Source organism: Oncorhynchus tshawytscha, linkage group LG09 (genome assembly GCF_018296145.1).
Source record: "Oncorhynchus tshawytscha isolate Ot180627B linkage group LG09, Otsh_v2.0, whole genome shotgun sequence".
NCBI lineage: Eukaryota > Metazoa > Chordata > Actinopteri > Salmoniformes > Salmonidae > Oncorhynchus > Oncorhynchus tshawytscha.
In genome coordinates this window covers 66,844,414-66,868,106 of record NC_056437.1, presented here as the reverse complement: position 1 = coordinate 66,868,106, position 23,693 = coordinate 66,844,414, and the positions used below count along the sequence as shown (strand labels likewise).

The 23,693-nt window shown below is 41.4% G+C and overlaps 2 protein-coding genes across 4 annotated transcripts in view; both read left to right on the top strand.

The window, feature by feature from the left end:
- Positions 1-1,264, top strand: part of gmip (GEM interacting protein) — a 47,916-nt gene extending 46,652 nt beyond the window's left edge. For 2 of the 3 annotated variants that reach the window (XM_042327284.1, XM_042327285.1), the window contains one exon: positions 361-1,264. In XM_042327284.1, the coding sequence (XP_042183218.1) occupies positions 361-1,079 (719 nt within the window). In that variant the 3' untranslated portion in view covers positions 1,080-1,264. The remainder of the gene's footprint in view (positions 1-360) is intronic. The other variant, XM_042327286.1, reaches the window with a different exon arrangement.
- A 5,464-nt stretch (positions 1,265-6,728) lies between these two features.
- Positions 6,729-23,693, top strand: part of lmx1al (LIM homeobox transcription factor 1, alpha-like) — a 32,148-nt gene continuing 15,183 nt past the window's right edge. The window contains exons 1-3 of the mRNA XM_042327283.1: positions 6,729-6,958; positions 10,716-10,801; positions 11,346-11,538. Coding sequence (XP_042183217.1) covers positions 6,915-6,958; positions 10,716-10,801; positions 11,346-11,538 — 323 coding nt within the window. The 5' untranslated portion in view covers positions 6,729-6,914. The remainder of the gene's footprint in view (positions 6,959-10,715; positions 10,802-11,345; positions 11,539-23,693) is intronic.

The window sequence follows — 23,693 nt, the reverse complement described above, 5'->3', positions numbered from 1 at the left end:
TTGTTGGTAAACAGGTGGGCTAGAGGACTTTGCTGTTCTTATCTGATCTGTCATTTCCTTACATAACCTTTCTCTGCTGCACATCAGATCTTTTGTCTGCTCGCTGCTCACTGTTTTTGTCATGTTATAGCGCCCTCTGCTGACTTCATTGTAGGCATTTTCTTCTTTCTTTTGCCAATATTCAACAGCCTCTCAAAAGCTAGCCCTAAACTCACACAACATGTTATGATAGAAAGAGACAGAGTATTTACTTTGCTAAGCTAAAGGTGAAGTACAGTGGTTAATCTGTGTTTCTCTGGTTTGTCTTGTTGTTGCATATCCTCCCCTCTCTCCTCCCTTTCCTCCCCCTTGCTTCCCCAGTCATGGCTGTGAGGGGGGCATCAACAGAGGCTGCTGCTCTGGGTGATCTGGTAGGGGGTCCAGAGCCAGCTGACTCTCCCTCTGTGGGGACCCAGCCACGGAGCCACTTCAACAGGCAGCCTGTCAAGTACCAGCGCCAGCCCACCCCGGGTCTCCGCCGCTCCGCGGGCACTACCAGTGCCGGGCAGCTCGGGGAAGAGGAGGAGGAGGAGGATGAAGAGGAGGAGAGGAAGAGAAACCAACCGAGGAGCGCAGACAGCAGCCGTAGCCCCTCCCCAGAACCTGAACCTGTCAGCCAGAGAAGGAGAATCCTTCGATTGGAGCTTCCCCCCGAGACAACTGCCTACCACCTGCTCAGCCAGGCTGGAGGCCACGACCCAGAGAGCCGGACGGAAAGAGAGAAGACACGCCCATATGAGGTTCCACAGGGCAGGCTGCGGGCAGGGACAGTGGTAGTAGAAACATCAGTAGCTGAAACAACAGCAGTAGCGGCAGGAGCCAATCCGACGCCGAGCACCGGTGCTCAGGAGGCGGGGCTTAGGAGTTGGTCTGCCACATTGTCTCAGCTGAACGTGAACCAGTCCAATAACAGGCAGGGGTGGGTGGGTGAGAGGCGGAGACTGAGCGGAGAGGAGGGTCTGAGTGGCCCGGCCCGGAAGATCCTGTCAGGGCTGAAGCTCAGACGTAGCCACTCAGGACTGCAGCAACACTTTGTCTGAGGAGGAGGAAGGTTGGAACTTTGAACCATAGAATTAGAATCACATTCGAGAATGGACATTCCTCATTCAAGTCAACGTTCCGTAGACTGACAGGATTCTATTTCTATGGTTAAACCCATAGAAGGGATGAATTGTATTGTGTAACGTCAAGTGTTTTTTACAAATACAGTGAAAAATGACATACACTTATGATTACTCGAGAATACTCATAAATACAGAACATACTAACATACAGTACCAGTCAAAAGTTTGGACACACCTACTCATTCAAGGGTTTTTCTTTATTTGTACTACTTTCTACATTGTAGAATAATAGTGAAGACATCAAAACTATGAAATAACACATATAGAATCATGTAGTAACCAAAAAAGTGTTAAACAAATCTAAATAGATTTTATATTTGAAATTCCGCGAAGTAGCCACCCTTTGCCTTGATGACAGCTTTGCACACTCATGGAGTTCACTCAACCAGCTTCATGAGGAAAGAACCTGTAATGCATTTAAATTAACAGGTGTGCCTTGTTAAAAGTTCATTTGTGGAATTTCTTTCCTTCTTAATGAGTTTGAGCCAATCAGTTGGCAAGGAAGGGGTGGTATACAGAAGATAGCCCTATTTGGTAAAAGACCATATTATGGCAAGAACAGCTCAAATAAGCAAAGAGAAACGACCGTCCATTACACATACTTTAAGACATGAAGGTCAGTCAATTCGAAAAATTTCAAGAACTTAAAGTTTTTTCAAGTGCAGTCGCAAAGTTGTGTAGACCGCCACAGGAAAGGAAGACTCGGAGTTACCTCTGCTGCAAAGGATAAATTCATTAGAGTTCACTGCACCTCCGATTGCAGCCCCAAAAAATACTTCACGGAGTTCAAGTAACAGACACATCTCAACATTAGCTGTTCAGAGGAGACTGCATGAATCAGGCCTTCATTGTCAAATTGCTGTATAGAAACCACTACTAAAGGACACCAATAAGAAAAAGAGACTTGCTTGTGCCAAGAAACACAAGCAATGGACATTAGGCCGGTGTGAATCTGTCCTTTGGTCTGATTAGTCCAAATTTGAGATATTTGTTTCCAACCGCTGTGTCTTTGTGAGATGCAGAATAGGTGAACGGATGATCTCCGCATGTGTGGTTCCCACAGTGAAGCATGGAGGAGGAGGTGATGGTGTGGGGGTGCTTTGCTGGTGACACTTTCAGTGATTTATTTAGAATTCAAGGAACATTTATCCAGCATGGCTACCACCGCATTTTGCAGCGATACGCCAACCCATCTGGTTTGTGCTTAGTGCGACTATCATTTGTTTTTCAACAGGACAATGACCCAAAACAAACCTCTAGTTTGTGTAAGGGCTATTTGACCAAGGAGAGTGATGGAGTGCTGCATCAGATGACCTGGCCTCCACAATCACCCGACCTCAACCCAATTGAGATGGTTTGGGATGAGTTGGAACGCAGCGTGAAGGAAAAGCAGCCAACAAGAGCTCAGCATATGTGGGAACTCCTTTAAGACTGTAAGAAAAGCATTCCTCATGAAGCTGTTTGAGAGAAAGCCAAGAGTGTGCAAAGCTGTCATCAAGGCAAAGGGTAGCTACTTTGAAGAATATAAAATATATTTTCATTTGTTTAACACTTTTTGGGTTACTACATGATTCCATATGTGTTATTTCATAGTTTTGATGTCTTCACTATTATTTTACAATGTAGAAAATAGTTTAAAAAAATAAAGAAAAACCCTGGAATGAGTAGGTGTGTCCAAACTTTTGACTGGTACTGTAACTCATCACAGTTATGCACATAGATATATAAATGAAACGCTCACCAAAGGGCCTACTCACACACTGTCCATACGCACTGTCTATATACACAGACACACATAGCCAAATCTAGACTTTAAATAATTAAGCCCTATACTGTATGTATAATTTGCATCAACATCCGTTGTAATGCTATCATCAGGACTTCCGTGACAATTCCAGTCATGCACACTACACTGTGTGTGTCTTCAAAAGAAACCAAACTGAACCAAATGGGGAGGGACCTACCTGAATATGTCCAATAGAAACTCTGGTAGCACTTTATAGCAACTCCACGTAATAAAGCATTTGTAATGGATTAGTAAATAGTTTATTCATTTTTTTTCTTAATCAATTCTCCATTCATAAGATGTTTAATATAGGTCATTGAAGCCATTTGAAGAATCATTAGTTATGTCGTTTTGCGTGGCCTCATATAAATGGTGTGCAATTTACACTTTATAAATACTTTATAAATGTTCTGAGTGACCAGTGTAATTTCTCACAAAAAGATGGACATGCCATTGGTAGACAGACGGTCCAGCTGTACCTGATGCTCCTTAATTAAGGTCTGAAACATACAGTATCAATGGTAAAAGAACAAGTACACAACACAGGATGTTTAAAGGTCCAATACAGACGTTTTTATCTCAATATCAAATCATTTCTGGGTAACAATTAAGTACCTCACTGTGATTGTTTTCAATTCAAATGGTCAAAAAGAAACAAAAAGTCGATTCTTAGCAAACAGCAATTTCTCAAGCAAGAATTTTGCTAGTGGTCTGAGTGGGGAGGGGAAAACTTCAAAACTAGCTGATATTGGCAGAGAATTTTGGAAGCTCTTATACTAAAAGGGCATTATCATAATTTTCACAATTTCACTGAATTATTCCAATCTCATATTGTGGAAATATATATAAAACACAGGAAAATCTAGTGTTTGACTGGAGTGGGCCTTTAAATTAAGGAAATATATCAAACATTTTTATTCACAAAAACTGTTGTAGGAAGAGGTGTAATGTAGAGGTCTGCACCAGACTGATTTATTCAGCCCGCTCCTGCCTGCACCCGCTCTCGCCCACACCAGCAGTTTTTCATACCGCTGCTGGCTTTCTGTCCGACTCCCACCCGCTACTGCAAGAACTGGTCCCGAACCCGCAATGTTCTTTTATGCTTATGTGGCCCAGCTCACTCCAACCTGTCTCGCACAGGAATGCAGCCCTCTATTGTAACGTGAATGTTTTGCTAATCTTGTCAACCTCACAAACGCAAACGAGTCATACAACTGGGAGATGTAGCCTACACACACCAGCTGGCCAGATCGGTTGTTCTCTCTTATTCATTCATTACTACTGATAGGCCTATGTGATTGAGGTAGATATGTTCCATGTATGATTTGCAGATAGAAATGTGACATGTAGAACTTTTAAATGCTTCCAGTCTTTTAACCACACACTATTTTCACACGGCTTTGTTTTTTGGCGACACTTTTACTGGGCCTTTAAAATGTAGTCACTCTTTAAACATAATGGGATAGTTCAGCTAAATTATGAATTCAGGTATTTGTTTCCCTACCTCGCAAGCTGTATATTGACTGACTGCTCCACGCGTTGGTTTTGGTAGAAATGTCACTGCCAAGAAACGCTAATGATAGCATTTTCAGACGAAAAAACGTTGTTCTACTCAGCATAGAATGTGTCTGAAGTTACACATCGCACTATTATTACAACATTGGGACTGTTTCGGAATAAAATGTTCAATATATTTAAAAATCCTCTGTATTGTGTGCTTATTGTTTAACCATTGATATGTTCTAGGGGCCATTTTGAGACCTGCAGCAGGTACTGCTAGAATGTCTACCAATGAATGGCATGTCCATCTTTTAATGAGAAATTACACTGGTCACTCAAAGCGTTTATAAAGTATAAATAGCCCACACTTTAGATCATGCCACGCAAAAATACTTAACTAATGATTAGACAATGGTTTATACGGACCTATATTAAAATTGTATGAATGAGTAATGACTAATAAATGATGCATGAGCTATTTTACTAATCCATTATAAATGCTCTATTACATGGATTTATTAAGTAATACCGACACATGTTTCCATTGTGAAACGTTTTGCTACTGTACGGTGTGCACTAATGAATACACACTATATCTCTAACAAGCCAGGATTGGGCCAGGAAACCAATAGCCAGCTCTGGTATAGAAGGGACTCCATAACCTAAATATAGCAGGAGAAGCACTGTAATAACCTCTTTAAGGAGAACTCTCTTTCAGGCGAACTAGTTTCTCAAGGTTTCTATGGGGGGGGGGCTGGACGGCTCTGAAATATTTGTAACTGTAACTATGAACTGCTCTGAATATTTGGATAGAGTTTGAGAGTTTTTTTTTTTGGGGGGGCTGGACGGCTCTGAAATATTTGTAACTGTAACTATGAACTGCTCTGAATATTTGGATAGAGTTTGAGAGTTTTTGGGGAAAAGTATGCTCTATGCAGCAGCGCACACAAAGACGAAGGCTAGATAGACTGCCCACTTACGGTCACAGGGCTGGCAAATAAATCTCTGTCTTTACTATAACCTCATCCTCTTGATGAATTCTGTAAAAAGCCCCCCCCTCCAGTTCTGACACGAGTGTTTCCTGCCCTGTTCGCCATTCCCTTAAAAAACGTGAATGCCAGGCTTCCACTGTAAACAAACGGTCGATACATGTGTGATTTTTCTATTAGGGTTTTATAGGAAGCTCATCGGAATGCTGTAAGATTTCTATTAATAAACACATATAAAGATGTACTTACATTGAGCTTCCCTTGTATTCCATATTAACTTCTAACTACAACTATTTCCATATTTGGATCCATTTGATATGAATTCCAGTCAGATGAATTGCTGTATGGACTTTGTACGAAAGCATTTCATAGAATTGCTGGTGTGACTGACTTTACCATCATGTAAGAACAGTAGGCTGGCTGTAGGCATCTCGCCTCCACCTCTCTTGCCACACGGTGGCAGTAGAATTCACCGCATGAAAAGTGCTTTTTTCTTTTTCTTTTTTTTTTACAAACGGGGCCAAACGTTAAACCGACCACTTATTATTTCTAGCAAGTAGGAAAACATTTGTTTCTAATTGTTTAGTTAGTTGCATGTTTTGTCTCATCCACACATAATCCATCAAACCCTTTCTCTTTACACATGTAGGTTGGTCATGCATACAGTAGGGCCTAGTCCAGCGTTTCCCAAACTCGGTCCTCGGGACCCCAAGGGGTGCACGTTTTGTTTTTTTTGCCTTAACACTACACAGCTGATTCAAATGATCAAAGCTTGACGATTAGTTGATTATTTGAATTAGCTGTGCAGTGTTAGGGTAAAAACTAAAACACGTTTGTGAAACCGTGACCTAGTCATTGTTCATAGGCCTAACTATCAAAATAGTTTGATGTCATCTCAACAGTTGAGAATACGGGTATAGCCAAGTAGGATAAGGTTTGAAATAAATAAATAAAAATCTCATAAAAGTTCCTATAATGCAGCAGCACACTTTCATAAGATGATGTGTAAGCTAGGCATTGATGGTCAATGGCTTACTTTTTTCTGCTGTGAATTTTATTGAAAGTAATTTTATTGTCAATGCTAATGGCTGATGGTTTTGTTAAAACAATCCAATTATCTAAAAAGAACAACATGCATCACACGATGGTGATTCCTTATTATCCAGTCTCCATCTCCACCAAATGCAAACACCTTATTCCAGCACAGCACATTATCACTACGTCATACACCCCCTCACCTTTAAGAACCGTCGCCGTTTCTCCTGCCCCCCTCCCCTCCTTCCACTCCCTCCATCGTTTTATGCACACCGAACTCCGGGCGCACAGTCCGCTTCAGAGCGACGGGGAGAAAAGAGAGCACAAAATAATAGTTTGCCTTAACATGAAGCTATTTTGCTGCTATTCGCTGTCTGGAGTTTGAAATAGGACTATACGACGCGTGCACATCCACGGACCGACTAGTCTTATGTTATTTTAATGCTACCGATAGAGGTTTCGGAAGGAGTGTGTTTCACCTCAAGGTATGTGCGTCCGCCGCCAACATCCAGAACGCGTCGACAGGTTGTCGGTGCGTTGCCAACCTCAATTTGCAGATATGTTGCCAATATAAAGTGTTACCTTTTTCATCACATTTAACCAGGCCACCCCCTTTACGTGTCTTATTCTTCCTTGGAAATAGGAGTGATCCTACATCGGTTTCTTGATGGTATTATTTGAGGCTCATGGGAATTCCACCAAAGGTTTGACTTTTATCCAAGTGTGGGTTATGTGTTGCATATTGCCTGTAGCCTAATCTGCTATTTGACTAGCCCACATCATTTCATATTTGTAGGCCTATCAACTTTAACATAGCCTACTTTTAAATACCCAAATAGTTTAGTAACATTTGACTTTAATCTTTTGGTGAATGGTAAGGTTGCCGATATACATTTTCTGTCTTATCATAGGCTTGCGGTCCATAGCAAACCTTTAGTCCTTATCGATATTTTTAAATTATTATAGCCAATCTCGGGGGTTTTCAAAGCTCTCATCAGGGACGCCAGCCGGTACCAAAATTGCAACTATTCAAGAGCTAGCACAACTGATTCAGCTTGTCAACTAATTATCAAGCCGGTAAGTCGGTAAGCTAGTTCAGGGCTACAACACAATTGTGGAACATCTGGGGGTCCCGGTTGAGGGATTTGAAAACCGCTGGCCTTAACCATGTCTACCTGTATGATGATGATGATGATAATTGAGTCTCGCTCCTCATTGAGTTTGATATTTAATTTCATTTGATAATAGCCACAACCTCGGTTGTAGCCAATGGTCCGAAATGTCAATGTAGGCATGTCTCTTCAATGAGTTGCAGAAATGTGGGGTGGTATTAGCCTATAAAGAAATTGACTATTTATCCCAAACAAACAAATATTTGTCTAACTCAAGCCTACACATGTTTATATCAACATGTTGTGGAGAATATAGGCTACAGGGAGACGCAAATTGAAAAAGGCAGGGGTAGCCTAGTTATGTGAATCTAATGGGGAAATATGATATCAAATGGTGATTAGCTTTATTTTGAACGTGTGATGATGATGCAGTAATAACATAGCTCCAAGAAAATCGACGACATAGCCTATATCCACCGCATTTGCTGGCAATCTTTAATTGTTAGTGCTATCCGCGATCCTTGTGACATCCCTTCCCTAAACCCTAATCTTAAACCCTAACCTTAACCATAACCCTTACCTGACCATGACCTTATCCTACAACTTCACTCAACACTTTAATTGTTGGCCTACCGAGCACATTCCCCAGACTTTGGTATTAATTAACATAACATATTTTAAAGTTTTGATAGCCCTATCACTACACAGGGCCTATAGCTTTTGATTGGCCTATGCTTTTTATTTAGAGGGGGCGCAAAATGAGACTAAACCAGGTGTCCCTTCAGTTTTGTCCAGTATATTATCGGTATAACGTTAAGATTATAGGATAGACTCCAGTCAAAGACTCCAGCCATCCTAGTCATAGACTGTTCTCCCTGCTACCGCACGGCAAACGGTACCGGAGCGCCAAGTCTAGGTCAAAGAGGCTTCTAAACAGCTTCTACCCCCAAGCCATAAGACTCCTTGGCATCTACTCAACAACATCTATTCAAATGGCTACCCAGACTATTTGCATTGCTCCCCCCCCCCCTTTTTTTTTTACACCGCTGCTACTCTCTGTTGTTATCATCTATGCATAGCCACTTTAATAACTCTACCTACATGTACATATTACCTTAATTACCTCGACTAACTGGTGACCCGCACATTGACTCTGTACGGGTACCCCTCTGTATACAGTCTCGCTATTGTTACTTTACTGCTGCTCTTTAATTACTTGTTACTTTTATTTCTTATTCTTATTCGTATTTTTTTTTAACTGCATTGTTGGTTAGGGGCTCGTAAGTAAGCATTTCACTGTAAGGTCTACTGCACCTGTTGGCGCATGTGTTTGATAGTGGATATACCGTTCTGGTCCACAGTATTCGTCTGCATGAACCTTACACAGTTATGAATAATAGACAGGAAATTGCAATCCGTTATGTGCTCTCGGAAATAGGCGAATAGAGACGCTCTTGCTTTGGCACAAGCAAGGCAACTCACATTCTATGACAGATAGTGTCCATTATAGCAGTTGGTCGAAAACAAAATAATATTCTATATTTGTTTTTCAAGAGATTTGATTGGTTTATGTGGTTTTCTAATATTATAGCCTATCTTGTAATCACTGTTGTGATCATTTGGATAATAATCCATTGAAATACATATTTGTGAAGTAATTGGATACAGTTCTGTAGTCTATGCACATGCATAGGCCTAAATTATTTGATTTAGGCTATTTTAGGCTATTTTATTCGAGATTGTAATCCTTAATTCATCACATAGACCGAATAATTATTTCGATTTGTAATGACGGTGTAAATTACATTATAGCCTACATCAATTATGATTCATATTTCTTGATATATGAATTAGGTTTCATTTTTTTTAAATTCCTTTTATTTTTATTCGAAGCAGTGACACCCTCATTCCTCCAATGAGAGCAAAGGCATCTTGAAAGTCTATCAGGTCAATTCATTAACAAGTAGCCTACGGTAAGCGCCATATTCGATTAAGAATTGTTATCTGATAACCCAATAATTGAGAAATTATCATTTCAAGCCTAAATAATATATTTAAATATAATCGGTCATTCAGAACGGTTAGTTCCTTTCGAAATGTAGGGTATCGGCTGGAATTAGATTTAGGCGTTCTTAATCATAAATATTAATTTAAAAAAAACTTAGGGTCGCTTTGATTTGGAATATTGTCAATTAATAAATAAACATGTTCTCGCTATGTTGCAATGGGCCTATTGATTACCGTGTATTCTTGAAATGTCACGATTTATGTAGATGAAGTTTGTGTTCATGGAATAGGCCTGAGAAGTCCAAGACTAAGTGTCGTGATGGAACTAGTATAGTATTATTATTATTTGTATTATTCTATTATTAACAGTATTATTATTAATATTGGTATTATTATTCAAAGTATATTAATGAATCCCCATGCTTTAGTTGGAATTTAGATAGATTTCATACATTTCTACGAATTTTATTCGACAACATCATCTTTCTTTTTTGAAAATATCACGTATTGCATCCCCCCGTTTGTGTGGCCGTGTGGCGTCAGCAGGTCACGGGGTTTAATCCCGACCAGTTTTTGGTCAAGATTAGGCCAAAGCCACATCTCCGGTTCGACCCCCAATCTGATTTCGGGTATCATATGATGCAAGTCAATAAACAGGAATGGGGCCACACACCACCATCGGCTCCAACGTTCAGTCGCAGTGGGTCAGGTGTTTAAAACTCTGAGTGCACCGAATTGAGTAGCCTATTAGGTTTAGCACATTTATTTAATTTCCTCATCATTTATCCAATCCACGGCAATATTTATATTATATTTTATTCCTGTTGCAATATGTGCGCATTGCAGGTCGACTGTTCATGTAATTCATTTATACATTGGATATTAAATATGTTTTCAAGAGGACACTGAAATATAATATCCACGGTCATGTTTAGGCCTATAGCCTACGTGTCTTTCTTTCATTGACTTTTGATGCGTTTTATTTCCCCCTTACGGTATATTCTCTTTCTCACTTTTCGTCGACGACAACCTGCCCTCTATTTTTTCCTTCTACGCACTTGTTGTCTGTAGGCTTGTATTTAGAGGGTAACTGTCCCTTTTCTCTTTCCTCCTTCTCGTCCAGCGAACACGACGAAGGAAGGAGGGCCGGGATGAAAACAGAGGAGACCCAATCATGTCTTCAGCAGCCTCCAGCCTCCACGCCATTCGGTGAGGAGTGAAATAGGACTGACATCTTGAGCCTGACTGGCACATAATGATTTTAACATTATTGTCCAATAATTAAATAAATATCCATGGAAATTTCAAAGGTTATAGTGACATTCTCAACTTTTACATTCTCAACTTTATATGTTATAAATGAGATACATATATGACAAATATGTAATACATTTGATATGTGATACATTTTCATTTGTATTTATCATGTGTATTACTATTTTTGTTATAAAAAAAATCCTGGACCTTGCTGGGAAGTAATGTTGAAATGCTTTTTTTTTTCAAGCTCTGCTTGACATTTACAGATCTGAACACACACACACACACACACACACACACACACACACACACACACACACACACACACACACACACACACACACACACACACACTATACCCTCCGATGATGTGGACTTCGCACCTCACTGATTCAGAGGGGTTGGGTTAAATGCGGAAGCAATATTTCGGTAGAATGCATTCAGTTGTGCAACTGACTAGGTATCCCCTTTCTCCTGTGTCCCCCTCTCCCCTCAGGTTCAGAACACAGGGGCGGAGGGGGCGAGGTGTGTGCGGGGTGTGAGTCGCCCATTGCCGACCGCTTCCTGCTGCGTGTCAACGAGCGCTCGTGGCACGAGACCTGCGTCAAGTGTGCGGTGTGTCTGAGCGCACTCAATGGGACATGCTACTGCAGAGACCGTCTGCTCTATTGCAAGCATGACTACGAAAAGTAAGAGAACGTCAATACTACTAAAATCCCAAAAGACACACAAACCTTAGTGTTGGCATTGTCTTAATCAGTGTTTTGTCACCTAGTCCTCGTGCCCCTCCTGAATCAGGTGTGCTGGTGTCGAGATAGAACAAACGTGTGAAATTATTTAGGGTCTTATAGGAACTGGTCTATATGGAATATGTGACAGAACAGATGTAAAATGTGTCAAACTCATCCCATGGAGGGCTGAGTGTCTGCGGGTGTTTGCTCCTCCCTTGAACTTGATTGATGAATTAAGGTAACATTAGTAAATAGCTCCCCTCACCTGGTTGCCTAGGTCTTAATTGAAGGGAAAAAAAACAAAAACCTGCAGACACTAGTCCCTGAATGTTTGGAGGGTATATACATGAAACGCTGAATTGCTATTAGTGAGGATTTAAGCTAGCTCCACTTTCCTCTCTGATAAATATGACTTGGACTTTTTATCTGTCTGGGGGTCTGTTTGTCAGTCTTTGTCAGTCTTTGTGTGTCTTGTGTGTGTGTGTGTGTGTGTGTGTGTGTGTGTGTGTGTGTGTGTGTGTGTGTGTGTGTGTGTGTGTGCGCATTCGACTTGCGCGCGTGTGTGTGTGTGAGTGTGTGTGGTCGTGGGTGGGTGTGTGTGTGTGTTTGTATGTGTGTGTGAGATCCCCAGGGACGGACGGCTGAAGGACGTAGCCTGCAGGTCGTTATCATTGTTGTGAACAGTGTCAGACGACGTCCAGCCGCACAGACTCTCCCACTGTAGCAGACATCTGGAGGAGAGAGGGGAAAAAAGGGAGGGAAAGTTGGAAGGGAGAGAGGATAGGGAGGAGAGAAGGGAGAGGAGAGACAGAGGGATAGGTGAAGAGGGATATAGAGTGGAGACAGAGGATATGAAGAGAAAGTGAGAGAGAGTAGTAGAGAAGTTCTCTCAGTTGCTGCGTATTTGGAAATGATGTTAATAATTCCAAACTTGAAAACTAAGACGAGTGTGTGTACCGTTACATGGTAATTTGGGTGAGGTGTTAGTAGGGGGAATTGGAGTGCGACAGATATGAAATGGTGTTGAGTTGATGAGTTCACTGTCTCACTCCCTCTAAAAGTGTCTGAAACTACAGTGCCTTCAGAAAGTAATCATAACACATTACTTTCCCCACATTTTGTTGTGTTATAAAGTGGGATTAAAATGGATTTAATTGTCAATGATCTCCACAAAATACTCTGTAATGTCAAGGTGGAAGAAAAATTATAATATTTGTGAAAGATTCATGAAAAAACACACAACTGTATCTTGATTATATAAGTATTCAACCCCCTGAGTCAATCCATGTTAGAATCACCTTTGGCAGCGTTTACAGCTGTCTTTCTGTGGTAAGTCTTGAAGAGCTTTTGCACACCTGGATTGCACAATATTTGCACATAATTTTTTTTGAAATTCTTCAAGCTCTGTCAAATTGGTTGTTGCGAGACAGCCAAGTGTTGCCATAGATTTGCCACTCAGGAACATTCAAAGCTGTCATGGTAAGCAACTATATTTGGCATTGTGTTTTAGGTTATTGTCATGCTGAAAGGTGAAATAATATCCTGGTGTCTGTTGGAAAGCAGACTGAACCAGGTTTTCCTCTAGGATTTTGCCTCTGCTTAGCTCTATTCCACTTCTTTTTATCCTAAAAAACTCCCAAGTCCTTGCCGATGACGAGCATACCCATAACATGATGCAGCCACCAACATGCTTGAAGATGTGAAGAGTGGTACTCAGTGATGTGTTGTGTTGGATTTTCCCCAAACATAATGCTATGTATTCAAGACACAAAGTCAATTTCTTTGCCACATTCTTTTGCAGTATTAATTTAGTGCCTTGTTGCAAACAGGATGCATTTTTTTGAGCCTTTTTTTATTCTGTACAAGCTTCCTTCTTTTGACTATGTCAGTTAGGTTAATATTGTGGAGTAACTACAATGTTGTTGATATGTCCTCAGTTTTCTCCTATCAAAGCCACTATACTCTGTATCTGTTTTAAAGTTATCATTAGCCTCATGGTGAAATCCCTGAGCGGTTTCCTTCCTCTTTGGCAACTGAGTTAGGAAAAACGCCTGTATCTTTGTAGTGATTGGGTGTATACTATCCAAAGTGCAATTAATAACTTCACCATGCTCAAAGGGATATTCAATAGATGCATTTAAAAAAAAATCCCCTACCAATAGGTGCCCTTCTTTGCGAGGTATTGGAAAACCTCCCAGGTCTTTGTGGTTGAATCTGTGTTTGAAATGCATTGCTTGGCTGATTGACCTTACAGATAATTGTATGTGTGGGGTACAGAGATGAGGTAGTCATTCAAAAATCATGTTAAACACTATTATTGCATACAGAATGAGTCCATGTATCTTATGTGACTTGTTCAGCACATTTTTACTCCTGAACTTATTTAGACTTGCCATAACAAAGGGTTTGAAAACTTATTGACTTAAGACATTTCAGCTTTACGTTTTTTATTCATTTGTAAAAATGTCTAAAAACATAATTCCCTTTGACATTATGGGGTATTGTGTGTAGGCCAGGGACACATCTAAATTGAATCATCATTCATTTTAAATGCAGACTGTAACACAACAAAATGTTGAAAAAGTCAAGGGGTGTGTATTGAAGAGTTGCAAAGAAAAAGCCATATCTCAGACTGGCCAATAAAAATAAAAGATTAAGATGGGAAAAAGAACACAGACACTGGACAGAGGAACTCTGCCTAGAAGGCCAGCATCCTGGAGTCGCCACTTCATTGTTGACCTTGCGGGTACTATTTAATGAAGCTGCCAGTTGAGGACTTGTGAGGCATCTGTTTCTCAAACTAGACACTCTAATGAACTTGTCCTCTTGCTCAGTTGCGTACCTGGGCCTCCCACTCCTCTTTCTATTCTGGTTAGAGACCATTTGCACTGTTCTGTGAAGGGAGTAGTACACAGCATTGTACGAGATCTTCAGTTTTGGCGCTTTCTCGCATGGAATAGCCCTCATTTCTCAGAACAAGAATAGACTGACTGTCATGATCGTCGTATGAAGGAGTGAACCAAGGCTCAGAGTGGTGTGCGTACGTTCTCTTTATTAAAAGAATGAACACCGAACAGACTAACAAAATAACAAAAGAAACGTGAAGCTATACAATATAGTGCTGACAGGCAACTACAGATAGACAAGATCCCACACCAGAAAGTGGGGAAAAAGGCCTGCCTAAATATGATCAACCATATCAGAGACAATGATAAACAGCTGTCTCTGATTGGGAACCATATCAGGCCAACATAGACATACAAAACCCCTAGACATACAAAAACCCTAGACATACAAAAAACCCTAGACATTCAAAAACATAGTACCCACCCTAGTCATACCCTCACCTAACCAAAATATATAGAATATAGAGATATCTAAGGTCAGGGCGTGACACTGACGAGTTTCAGAAGAAAGGTCTTTGTTTCTGGCCATTTTGAGCCTGTAATCGAACCCACGAGCATGCTCCAGATACTTAACTAATCTAAAAAAGGCCTGTTTTATTGCTTCTTTAATCAGCACAACAGTTTCCACCTGTGCGAACATAATTGCAAAATGGTTTTCTAATGATCAATTAGCTTTTTAAAATGATCAACTTTGATTAGCTAACACAACGTGCCATTGGAACACAGGAGTGATGGTTGCTGATAATGGGCCTCTGTACACCTGTGTAGATATTCCATAAAAATTAGTTTCCAGCTACAATAGACATTTAAAACATTAACAATGTCTACACTGTATTTCTGATCAATTTGATGTTATTTTAATGGACAAAAAAATGGTTTTCTTTCAAAAACAAGGACATTTCTAAGTCACTTTAAAAAAAAAAATGTGTCCATTAAAATAACATCAAATTGTTAATGTTTAAAAAATGTGTGTGTGTGTGTGTGTGTGTGTGTGTGTGTGACTCTCTCTCTATAGAGTGTGTGCAGTGGCTTGCAAAAGTATTCACCCCCTTGGCATTTTTCCTATTTTGTTGCCTTACAACCTGGAATGAAAATATATTTATTGAGGGTTTGTATAATTTGATTTACACAATATGCTTACCACTTTGAAGATGCACATTTTTTTATTTATTGTGAAACAAACAAGAAATAAGGCAAACTGAGAACTTGAGCATGCATAATTATTCACGCCCCCAAAGTCAATACTTTGTAGAGCCACCTTTTGCAGCAATTACAGCCGCAGCCGCAGCCCAAGTCTCTTATGGTATGTCTCTATAAGCTTGGCACATCTAGCCACTGGGATTTTTGCCCATTCTTCAAGGCAAAACTACTCCAGCTCCATCAAGTTGGTTGGGTTCCGTTGCTGTAAAGCAATCTTTAAGTCACACTACAGATTCTCATTTGGATTGAGGTTTGGGCTTTGACTAGGCCATTCCAAGACATGTAAATGTTTCCCCTTAATCCACTCGAGTGTTGCTTTAGAAGTATGCTTTGGGTCATTGTCCTGCTGGAAGGTGAACCTCCGTCCCAGTCTCAAATCTCTGGAAGACTGAAACAGGTTTCTCTCAAGAATTTCCCTGTATTTAGTGCCATCCATCATTCCTTCAATTCTGACCAGTTCCCCAGTCCCTGCGGATGAAAAACATCCCACAGCATGATGCTGCCACCACCATGCTTCACTGTGGGGATGGTGATTTTTGGGGTGATGGGAGGTGTTGGGTTTACGCTAGACATAGTGTTTTCCTTGAGGGCCAAAAAGCTCAATTTTAGTCTCATCTGACCAGAGTACCTTCCATATGTTTGGGGAGTCTCCCACACGCCTTTAGGCAAACCTCAAACGTGTTTGCTTATTTTTTTCTTTAAGCAATGGCTTTTTTTCTGGCCACTCTTCTGTAAAGCCCAGCTCTGTGGAGTGTACAGCTTAAAGTGGTCCTATGATCAGATACTCCAATCTCCGCTGTGTAGCTTTGCAGCTCCTTCGGAGTTATCTTAGGTCTCATTGTTGCCTCTCTGATTAATGCCCTCTTTGCCTGGTCTGTGAGTTGGTTGACGGCCCACTCTTGGCAGGTGTTTTGTGGTGCCATATTCTTTCCATTTTTTAATAATAGATTAATGGTGCTCTGTGGGATGTTCAAAGTTTCAGATATTTTTTTGAACCCAACCCTGATCTGTACCTATCCACAACTTTGTCCTTGACCTATTTGGAGAGCTCCTTAGTCTTCATGGGGCTGCTTGCTTGGTGGTGCCCCTTGCTTAGTGGTGTTGCAGACTCTGGGGCCTGTCAGAACAGGCGTATATACAGTTGAAGTCAGAAGTTTACATACACTTAGGTTGGAGTCATTAAAACTCGTTTTTCAACCACTCCACAAATATATTGTTAACAAACTATAGTTTTGGCATGTCGGTTAGGACATCTACTTTGTGCATGACACAAGTAATTTATCCAACAATTGTTTACAGATTATTTCATTTATTATTCCCTATCACAATTCCAGTGGGTCAGAAGTTTACACACACTAAGTTGACTGTGCCTTTAAACAGCTTGGAAAATTCCAGAAAACAATTGCATGGCTTTAGAAGCTTCTGATAGGCTAATTGACATAATTTGAGTCAATTGGAGGTGTACCTGTGCATGTATTTCAAGGCCTACCTTCAAACTCAGTGCCTCTTTGCTTGACATCATGGGAAAATCCAAAGAATTCAGCCAAGACCTCAGAAGAAAAATAGTAGACCACAAGTATGGTTCACCCTTGGGACTACGCAGCCGTCATACCGCTCAGGAAGGAGACATGTTCTGTCTTCTAGCGATGCACGTAATTTGGTGCGAAAAGTGCGAATCAATCCCAGAACAGCAAATGACTTTGTGAAGATACTGGAGGAAACAGGTACAAAATTATCTATATCCACGGTAAAACGAGTCCTATATCGAAATAACCTGAAAGGCCATAAACAAAAATAGAACTGTTTGGCCATTCTTTTTGGAGGAAAAAGGGGGAGGCTTGCAAGCCGAAGAACACCATCCCAACCATGACAGCATCATGTTGTGGGGGTATTTTGCTGCAAGAGGGACTGGTGCACGTCACAAAATAGATGACATCATGAGGATGGAAAATTGTGGATATATTGAAGCAACATCAAGAAATCAGTCAGGAAGTTAAAGCTTGGTCACAAATGGGGCTTCCAAGTGGACAATGACACCAGCATACTTCCAAAGATGTGGCAAAATGGCTTAAGAAGAACAAAGTCAAGGTATTGGAGTGGCCATCACAAAGCCCTGACCTCAATCCTATAGAAAATTTGTGAGCGGAACTGAAAAAGTGTGTGCGAGCAAGGAGGCCTACAAACCTGACTCAGTCACACCAGCTCTGTCAGGAGGAATGGGCCAAAATTCACCCAACTTATTGTGGGAAGGTTGTGGAAGGCTACCCGAAATGTTTGACCCAAGTGAATCAATTTAATGGCAATGCTACCAAATGCTAATTGAGTGCATGTAAACTTCTGACCCACTGGGAATGTGATGAAAGAAATAAAAACTGAAGTGAATCTCTTATTCTGACACTTCACATTCTTAAAATAAAGTGGTGATCCTAACTCACCTAAAACAGGGAATTTTTACTAGGATTAAATGTCAGGAATTGTGAAAAACTGAGTTTAGGTGTGTTTGGCTAACGTGTATGTAAACATCTGACTTCAACTGTATACTGAGATCATGTGACAGATCGTGTGACACTAAGATTGCACACAGGTGGACTTTATTTAACTAATTATATGACTTCTGAAGGTAATTGGTTGCACCAGATCTTATTTAGGGGCTTCATAGCAAAGGGGTGAATACATATGCATGCACCACTTTTCAGTAAAAATGTAGATTTTTGGTTTAAAAAAGTAATTTCTCATCGAACCAGCTCGAAGTTCGTAACAAAAAAGGAGACAAAGTGGAGATAAGGAATAACAATATATTTATTAACTGAAGTAAACTAAAGACAATGAACAATGGTTTGTGTAGTCAGTTGTCAAATCAAATCAAATCAAATCAAATCAAATTTTATTTGTCACATACACATGGTTAGCAGATGTTAATGCGAGTGTAGCGAAATGCTTGTGCTTCTAGTTCCGACAATGCAGTAATAACGAGCAAGTAATCTAACTAACAATTCCAAAAAAAAAAAACTACTGTCATACACAGTGTAAGGGGATAAAGAATATGTACATAAGGATATATGAATGAGTGATGGTACAGAGCAGCATAGGCAAGATACAGTAGATGATATCGAGTACAGTATATACATATGAGATAAGTATGTAAACCAAGTGGCATAGTTAAAGTGGCTAGTGATACATGTATTACATAAGGATGCAGTCGATGATATAGAGTACAGTATCAACGTATGCATATGAGATGAACAATGTAGGGTAAGTAACATTATATAAGGTAGCATTGTTTAAAGTGGCTAGTGATATATTTACATCATTTCCCATCGATTCCCATGATTAAAGTGGCTGTAGAGTCAGTGTCATTGACAGTGTGTTGGCAGTAGCCACTCAATGTTAGTGGTGGCTGTTTAACAGTCTGATGGCCTTGAGATAGAAGCTGTTTTTCAGTCTCTCGGTCCCAGCTTTGATGCACCTGTACTGACCTCGCCTTCTGGATGGCAGCGGGGTGAACAGGCAGTGGCTCGGGTGGTTGATGTCCTTGATGATCTTTATGGCCTTCCTGTAGCATCGGGTGGTGTAGGTGTCCTGGAGGGCAGGTAGTTTGCCCCCGGTGATGCGTTGTGCAGACCTCACTACCCTCTGGAGAGCCTTACGGTTGAGGGCGGTGCAGTTGCCATACCAGGCGGTGATACAGCCCGCCAGGATGCTCGATTGTGCATCTGTAGAAGTTTGTGAGTGCTTTTGGTGACAAGCCGAATTTCTTCAGCCTCCTGAGGTTGAAGAGGCGCTGCTGCGCCTTCCTCACGATGCTGTCTGTGTGAGTGGACCAATTCAGTTTGTCTGTGATGTGTATGCCGAGGAACTTAAAACTTGCTACCCTCTCCACTACTGTTCCATCGATGTGGATGGGGGGGTGTTCCCTCTGCTGTTTCCTGAAGTCCACAATCATCTCCTTAGTTTTGTTGACGTTGAGTGTGAGGTTATTTTCCTGACACCACACTCCGAGGGCCCTCACCTCCTCCCTGTAGGCCGTCTCGTCGTTGTTGGTAATCAAGCCTACCACTGTTGTGTCGTCCGCAAACTTGATGATTGAGTTGGAGGCGTGCATGGCCACGCAGTCGTGGGTGAACAGGGAGTACAGGAGAGGGCTAGTAGTGTAAGCGAGTGTTTGCATACATAAATATGATAATGAGGGGTGTTGAAAGGTGCCAAAGCAAACAAACGGCCACAAAAATGCCACAACCAAAATCTATAAGTGTCTGCATGGAGAGTCTCCCCAATGATTGGGGAAGAGGTGTATTTATCCTGGGACACCCGAGCCCAGGTGTGTCCCATTTCGCCAATGACCCTCCCGGCTCCTCCCACCGACATCCTATTAAGGAAAACAAGATCAAAAAGAAAGAATTCGGCAGAGTGGGAGGGTCGTCACACCCCCGTCCCATAAAACCGAGGACCAACAAGGACCCCGGAAAACCATACCAGCCTCTGCGTCCCAAATTGACCCCGCCTCTGTGTCCCAAATTGACCCAACCTCTGCATCCCAAATTGACCCAGCCCTGCGTCCCAAATTGACCCAGCCTCTGCGTCCCAAATTGACCCAGCCTCTGCGTCCCAAATTGACCCAGCCTCTGCGTCCCAAATTGACGAGGGGGTACGTGTTCACACTTTCACTTTCCCCAGCTACCTCTGCACACAGGACGCAACGTTTAAGAGGAAAGAAGAAAACGAGACCAGGAGGGAACAGACAGGAGCGACAGAAAAGGACAATCCCAAACAATGGTTCGTCACGTAGACATTCAGGAACAGGGCGCACAAGAGCACATCCGCAACAAGCTCAAACGAAAAGAACATCTCAGGGTCCTTCTCATTACATTTTGGCAACACCAACATCATTTTAGACGTTTTTTCACTCATTTCAATCTTGTAGTGTTCAGCGATCTGCAACAGCTGTTCTTTAGTACATCATTTTAGCAGTTCCTCTGATGGAAAGCAAATGAACACGTCTACGTTAGACACCATAGTCACCAGTAAATACAACAACAAAAAATCTCGCTCTTCCCCCCCTGCTGAGCAGGCCGGACCACTAGAAGAAAAATGACAATCACAATGGGCACCACAGAAGAGAGATGAGATACATATGGAGCTTCCCCAAAACCTACAATAACTCCAGCTTAGTCTTTTTGCGGATTTGTGGTGGGTAATTACGTACTGTAGCCCACTTGGGGGGAAAAAAGAAGCAAGCTGGCAGATTCCCCCCAAGCCATAGATGTGCCCCAGAGACAACTGCTCAGTCCACGGACACCACACAAAAATAAACAAAATAACCATGCCTAACGTATTCTAAAGTGAAACACGTCGCCAAGCCTAACGGGGGAAAAAAAGGCTATAGTTCTGGGTAGCAAGTTTCACAACCCTACCCAAATTTCCCACTGAGGTACATAGCCGATTGTACTCGCCTCAGACCGATGTCCCAACAGGAAGTAGAGTAAGAGTCTCCAGCCAGGGCAGGGGCCTGGAAACTAACCAATATACTCTCCAACGCAGCACACAACCAACTAGCCACCGCAGTGGCAAGTTATCCAAACAAAGGCAGCCAATACTGGGCACTAAACATTACAACTCAAAAGCTGTAATCAAAAGATGCAAACAAAATCACCTACAGAGTTTTCAAACATTAACTCCACATTGTCTCCCGGACACACACATACTAGTAAGCCCAATGACACTAGTGTTAGTCCTTCATAATGCAACAAAGTGCTACACGCCAAAATGTCTAGGAATCAACCTTATGATCCGTGACGAGCCTCCACACGTCACGAACCGGCTCAAAGTTCATAATAAAAAGGGAGACAAAGTGGAGATAAGGAATAACAAAATATATGTATTAACTAAAGTAAACTAAAAACAATTAACATGGTGTTTGTGTGTAGTCAGTAGTGTAAGTGAGTGTTTGCGTGTATAAATGTGATAATGAACGGTGCCATAACAAACAAACTGGCCACAAAAATGACACAACCAAAATCTATAAGTCTGTCTGCATGGAGAGTCATGGGGAAGAGGTGTATTTATCCTGGGACACACCCGAGCATGGGGAAGAGGTGTATTTATCCTGGGACACACCCGAGCCCAGGTGTGTCCCATTTCGCTGACGACCAACATCCTATTAAGGAAAACAAGAGCAAAGAGAAAGAATTCGGCAGACAAAGTGGGAGGGTCGTCACATTTGTGTATGTCCATTGCATGAAATCCAAATAAAAATCCTTTTAAATGACAGATTGTAATGCAACAAAATAGGAAAAACGCCAAAGGGGATGAATACTTTTGCAAGGCACCGTATATGTTGATTCTCTCTCTGTATAGTGTGTATATGTTGAGTCTCTCTCTCTATATTTTTAAAATGTAACCTTTATTTAACTAGGCAAGTCAGTTAAGAACAAATTCTTATTTCCAATGATGGCCTACCGGGGAACAGTGGGTTAACTGCCTTGTTCAGGGGAAGAACGACAGATTTTTACCTTGTCAGCTCGATGAATCGATCCAGCAACCTTTCAGTTACTGGCCCAACACTCTAACCACTAGGCCACCTGCCTCACAATACAGTGGGTATATGATGAGTCTCTCTCTATATAGTGTGAGTACAGTATATGTCTGTCTCTGTGAGAGACTTGGCACACGTCTTTACTGGTGACCTTCAGAAGATTAGTAACAATGTCTCCTTGTGTTCCCTGCAGTCACTCCATCAGCACCTCTCTCTCACACATACACACACACACACACACACCACTCCCCGGCTCCCCCTCAACCGTGAGCAGGTGTGTGTACTGTATGATGTACGGGAGGAGTGTGTATGAGAATTTGGGTTGAGTGTGTGTGTGTGTGTGTTTGTGTGTCTAAGAATTTAGCAGAAATAGTGGAAAGCTTGAGATCTGTTTCTTTGCTGTAACCCTTTGCGGTCTGGAGTTGTATGTGTGTGCTGATGTTTGGGCTTTTGGTTTGAGCGATTTTATCTGCTGTACGTTATTGCAAATGATCTCTTACTTAAAACCTCTTGATACTACCCATCCCGGATCCGGGAGCGTAATCATCGCCTGAAACTAATTAGCATAACGCAGCGGACATAAATATCCCTAGAAAATATTCCTGTTCATGAAAATCACAAATGAAATATATTGAGACACACCTTAGCCTTTTGTTAATCACCCTGTCATCTCAGATTTTCAAAATATGCTTTACAGCCAACGCTAGACAAGCATTTGTGTAAGTTTATAATAGCCTAGCATAGCATTATGCCTTGCTAGCAGCAGGCAACCTTGTCACGGAAAGGAATCAGAAAAGCAATCAAATTAAATCGTTTACCTTTAATGAACTTCAGATGTTTTCACTCACGAGACTCCCAGGTAGATAGCCAAAGTTCATTTTTTCCCAAAAGATTATTTTTGTAAGTGAAACAGCTCTTTTTGTTCTTCACATTTGGCTGAGAAATCGCCCGGAAATTGCAGTCACCACAACTGCAATTTTTTTCTCCAAATTAGCTCCATAATATCGACAGAAACATGGCAAACGTTGTTTAAAATCCATCCTCAAGGTGTTATTCTAATATCTATTCGATAATATATCCATCGGGACAATTCATTTTTCTCTAGGACCGATGGGAGTAATGGCTACCACTGTACTTTACGCGAGAATCTCTCTCGGAGCCACCATGTGATCACTTACGCAATGTGCTCGCCTACGGCTATTCTTCAACAGAAATGCCTAAAACTACGTCACAATACTGTAGACACCTTGGGGAATACGTAGAAAGCGTAAGCTCGTTGATGGTACATTCACAGCCAAATAGGGAGTCATTGGAACGCAGCGCTTTCAGAACCTGGGGCACTTCCGGATTGGATTTTTCTCAGGCTTTCGCTTGCAACATCAGTTCTGTTATACTCACAGACAATATCTTTACAGTTTTGGAAACGTTAGAGTGTTTTCTATCAAAAGCTGTCAATTATATGCATATTCTAGCAT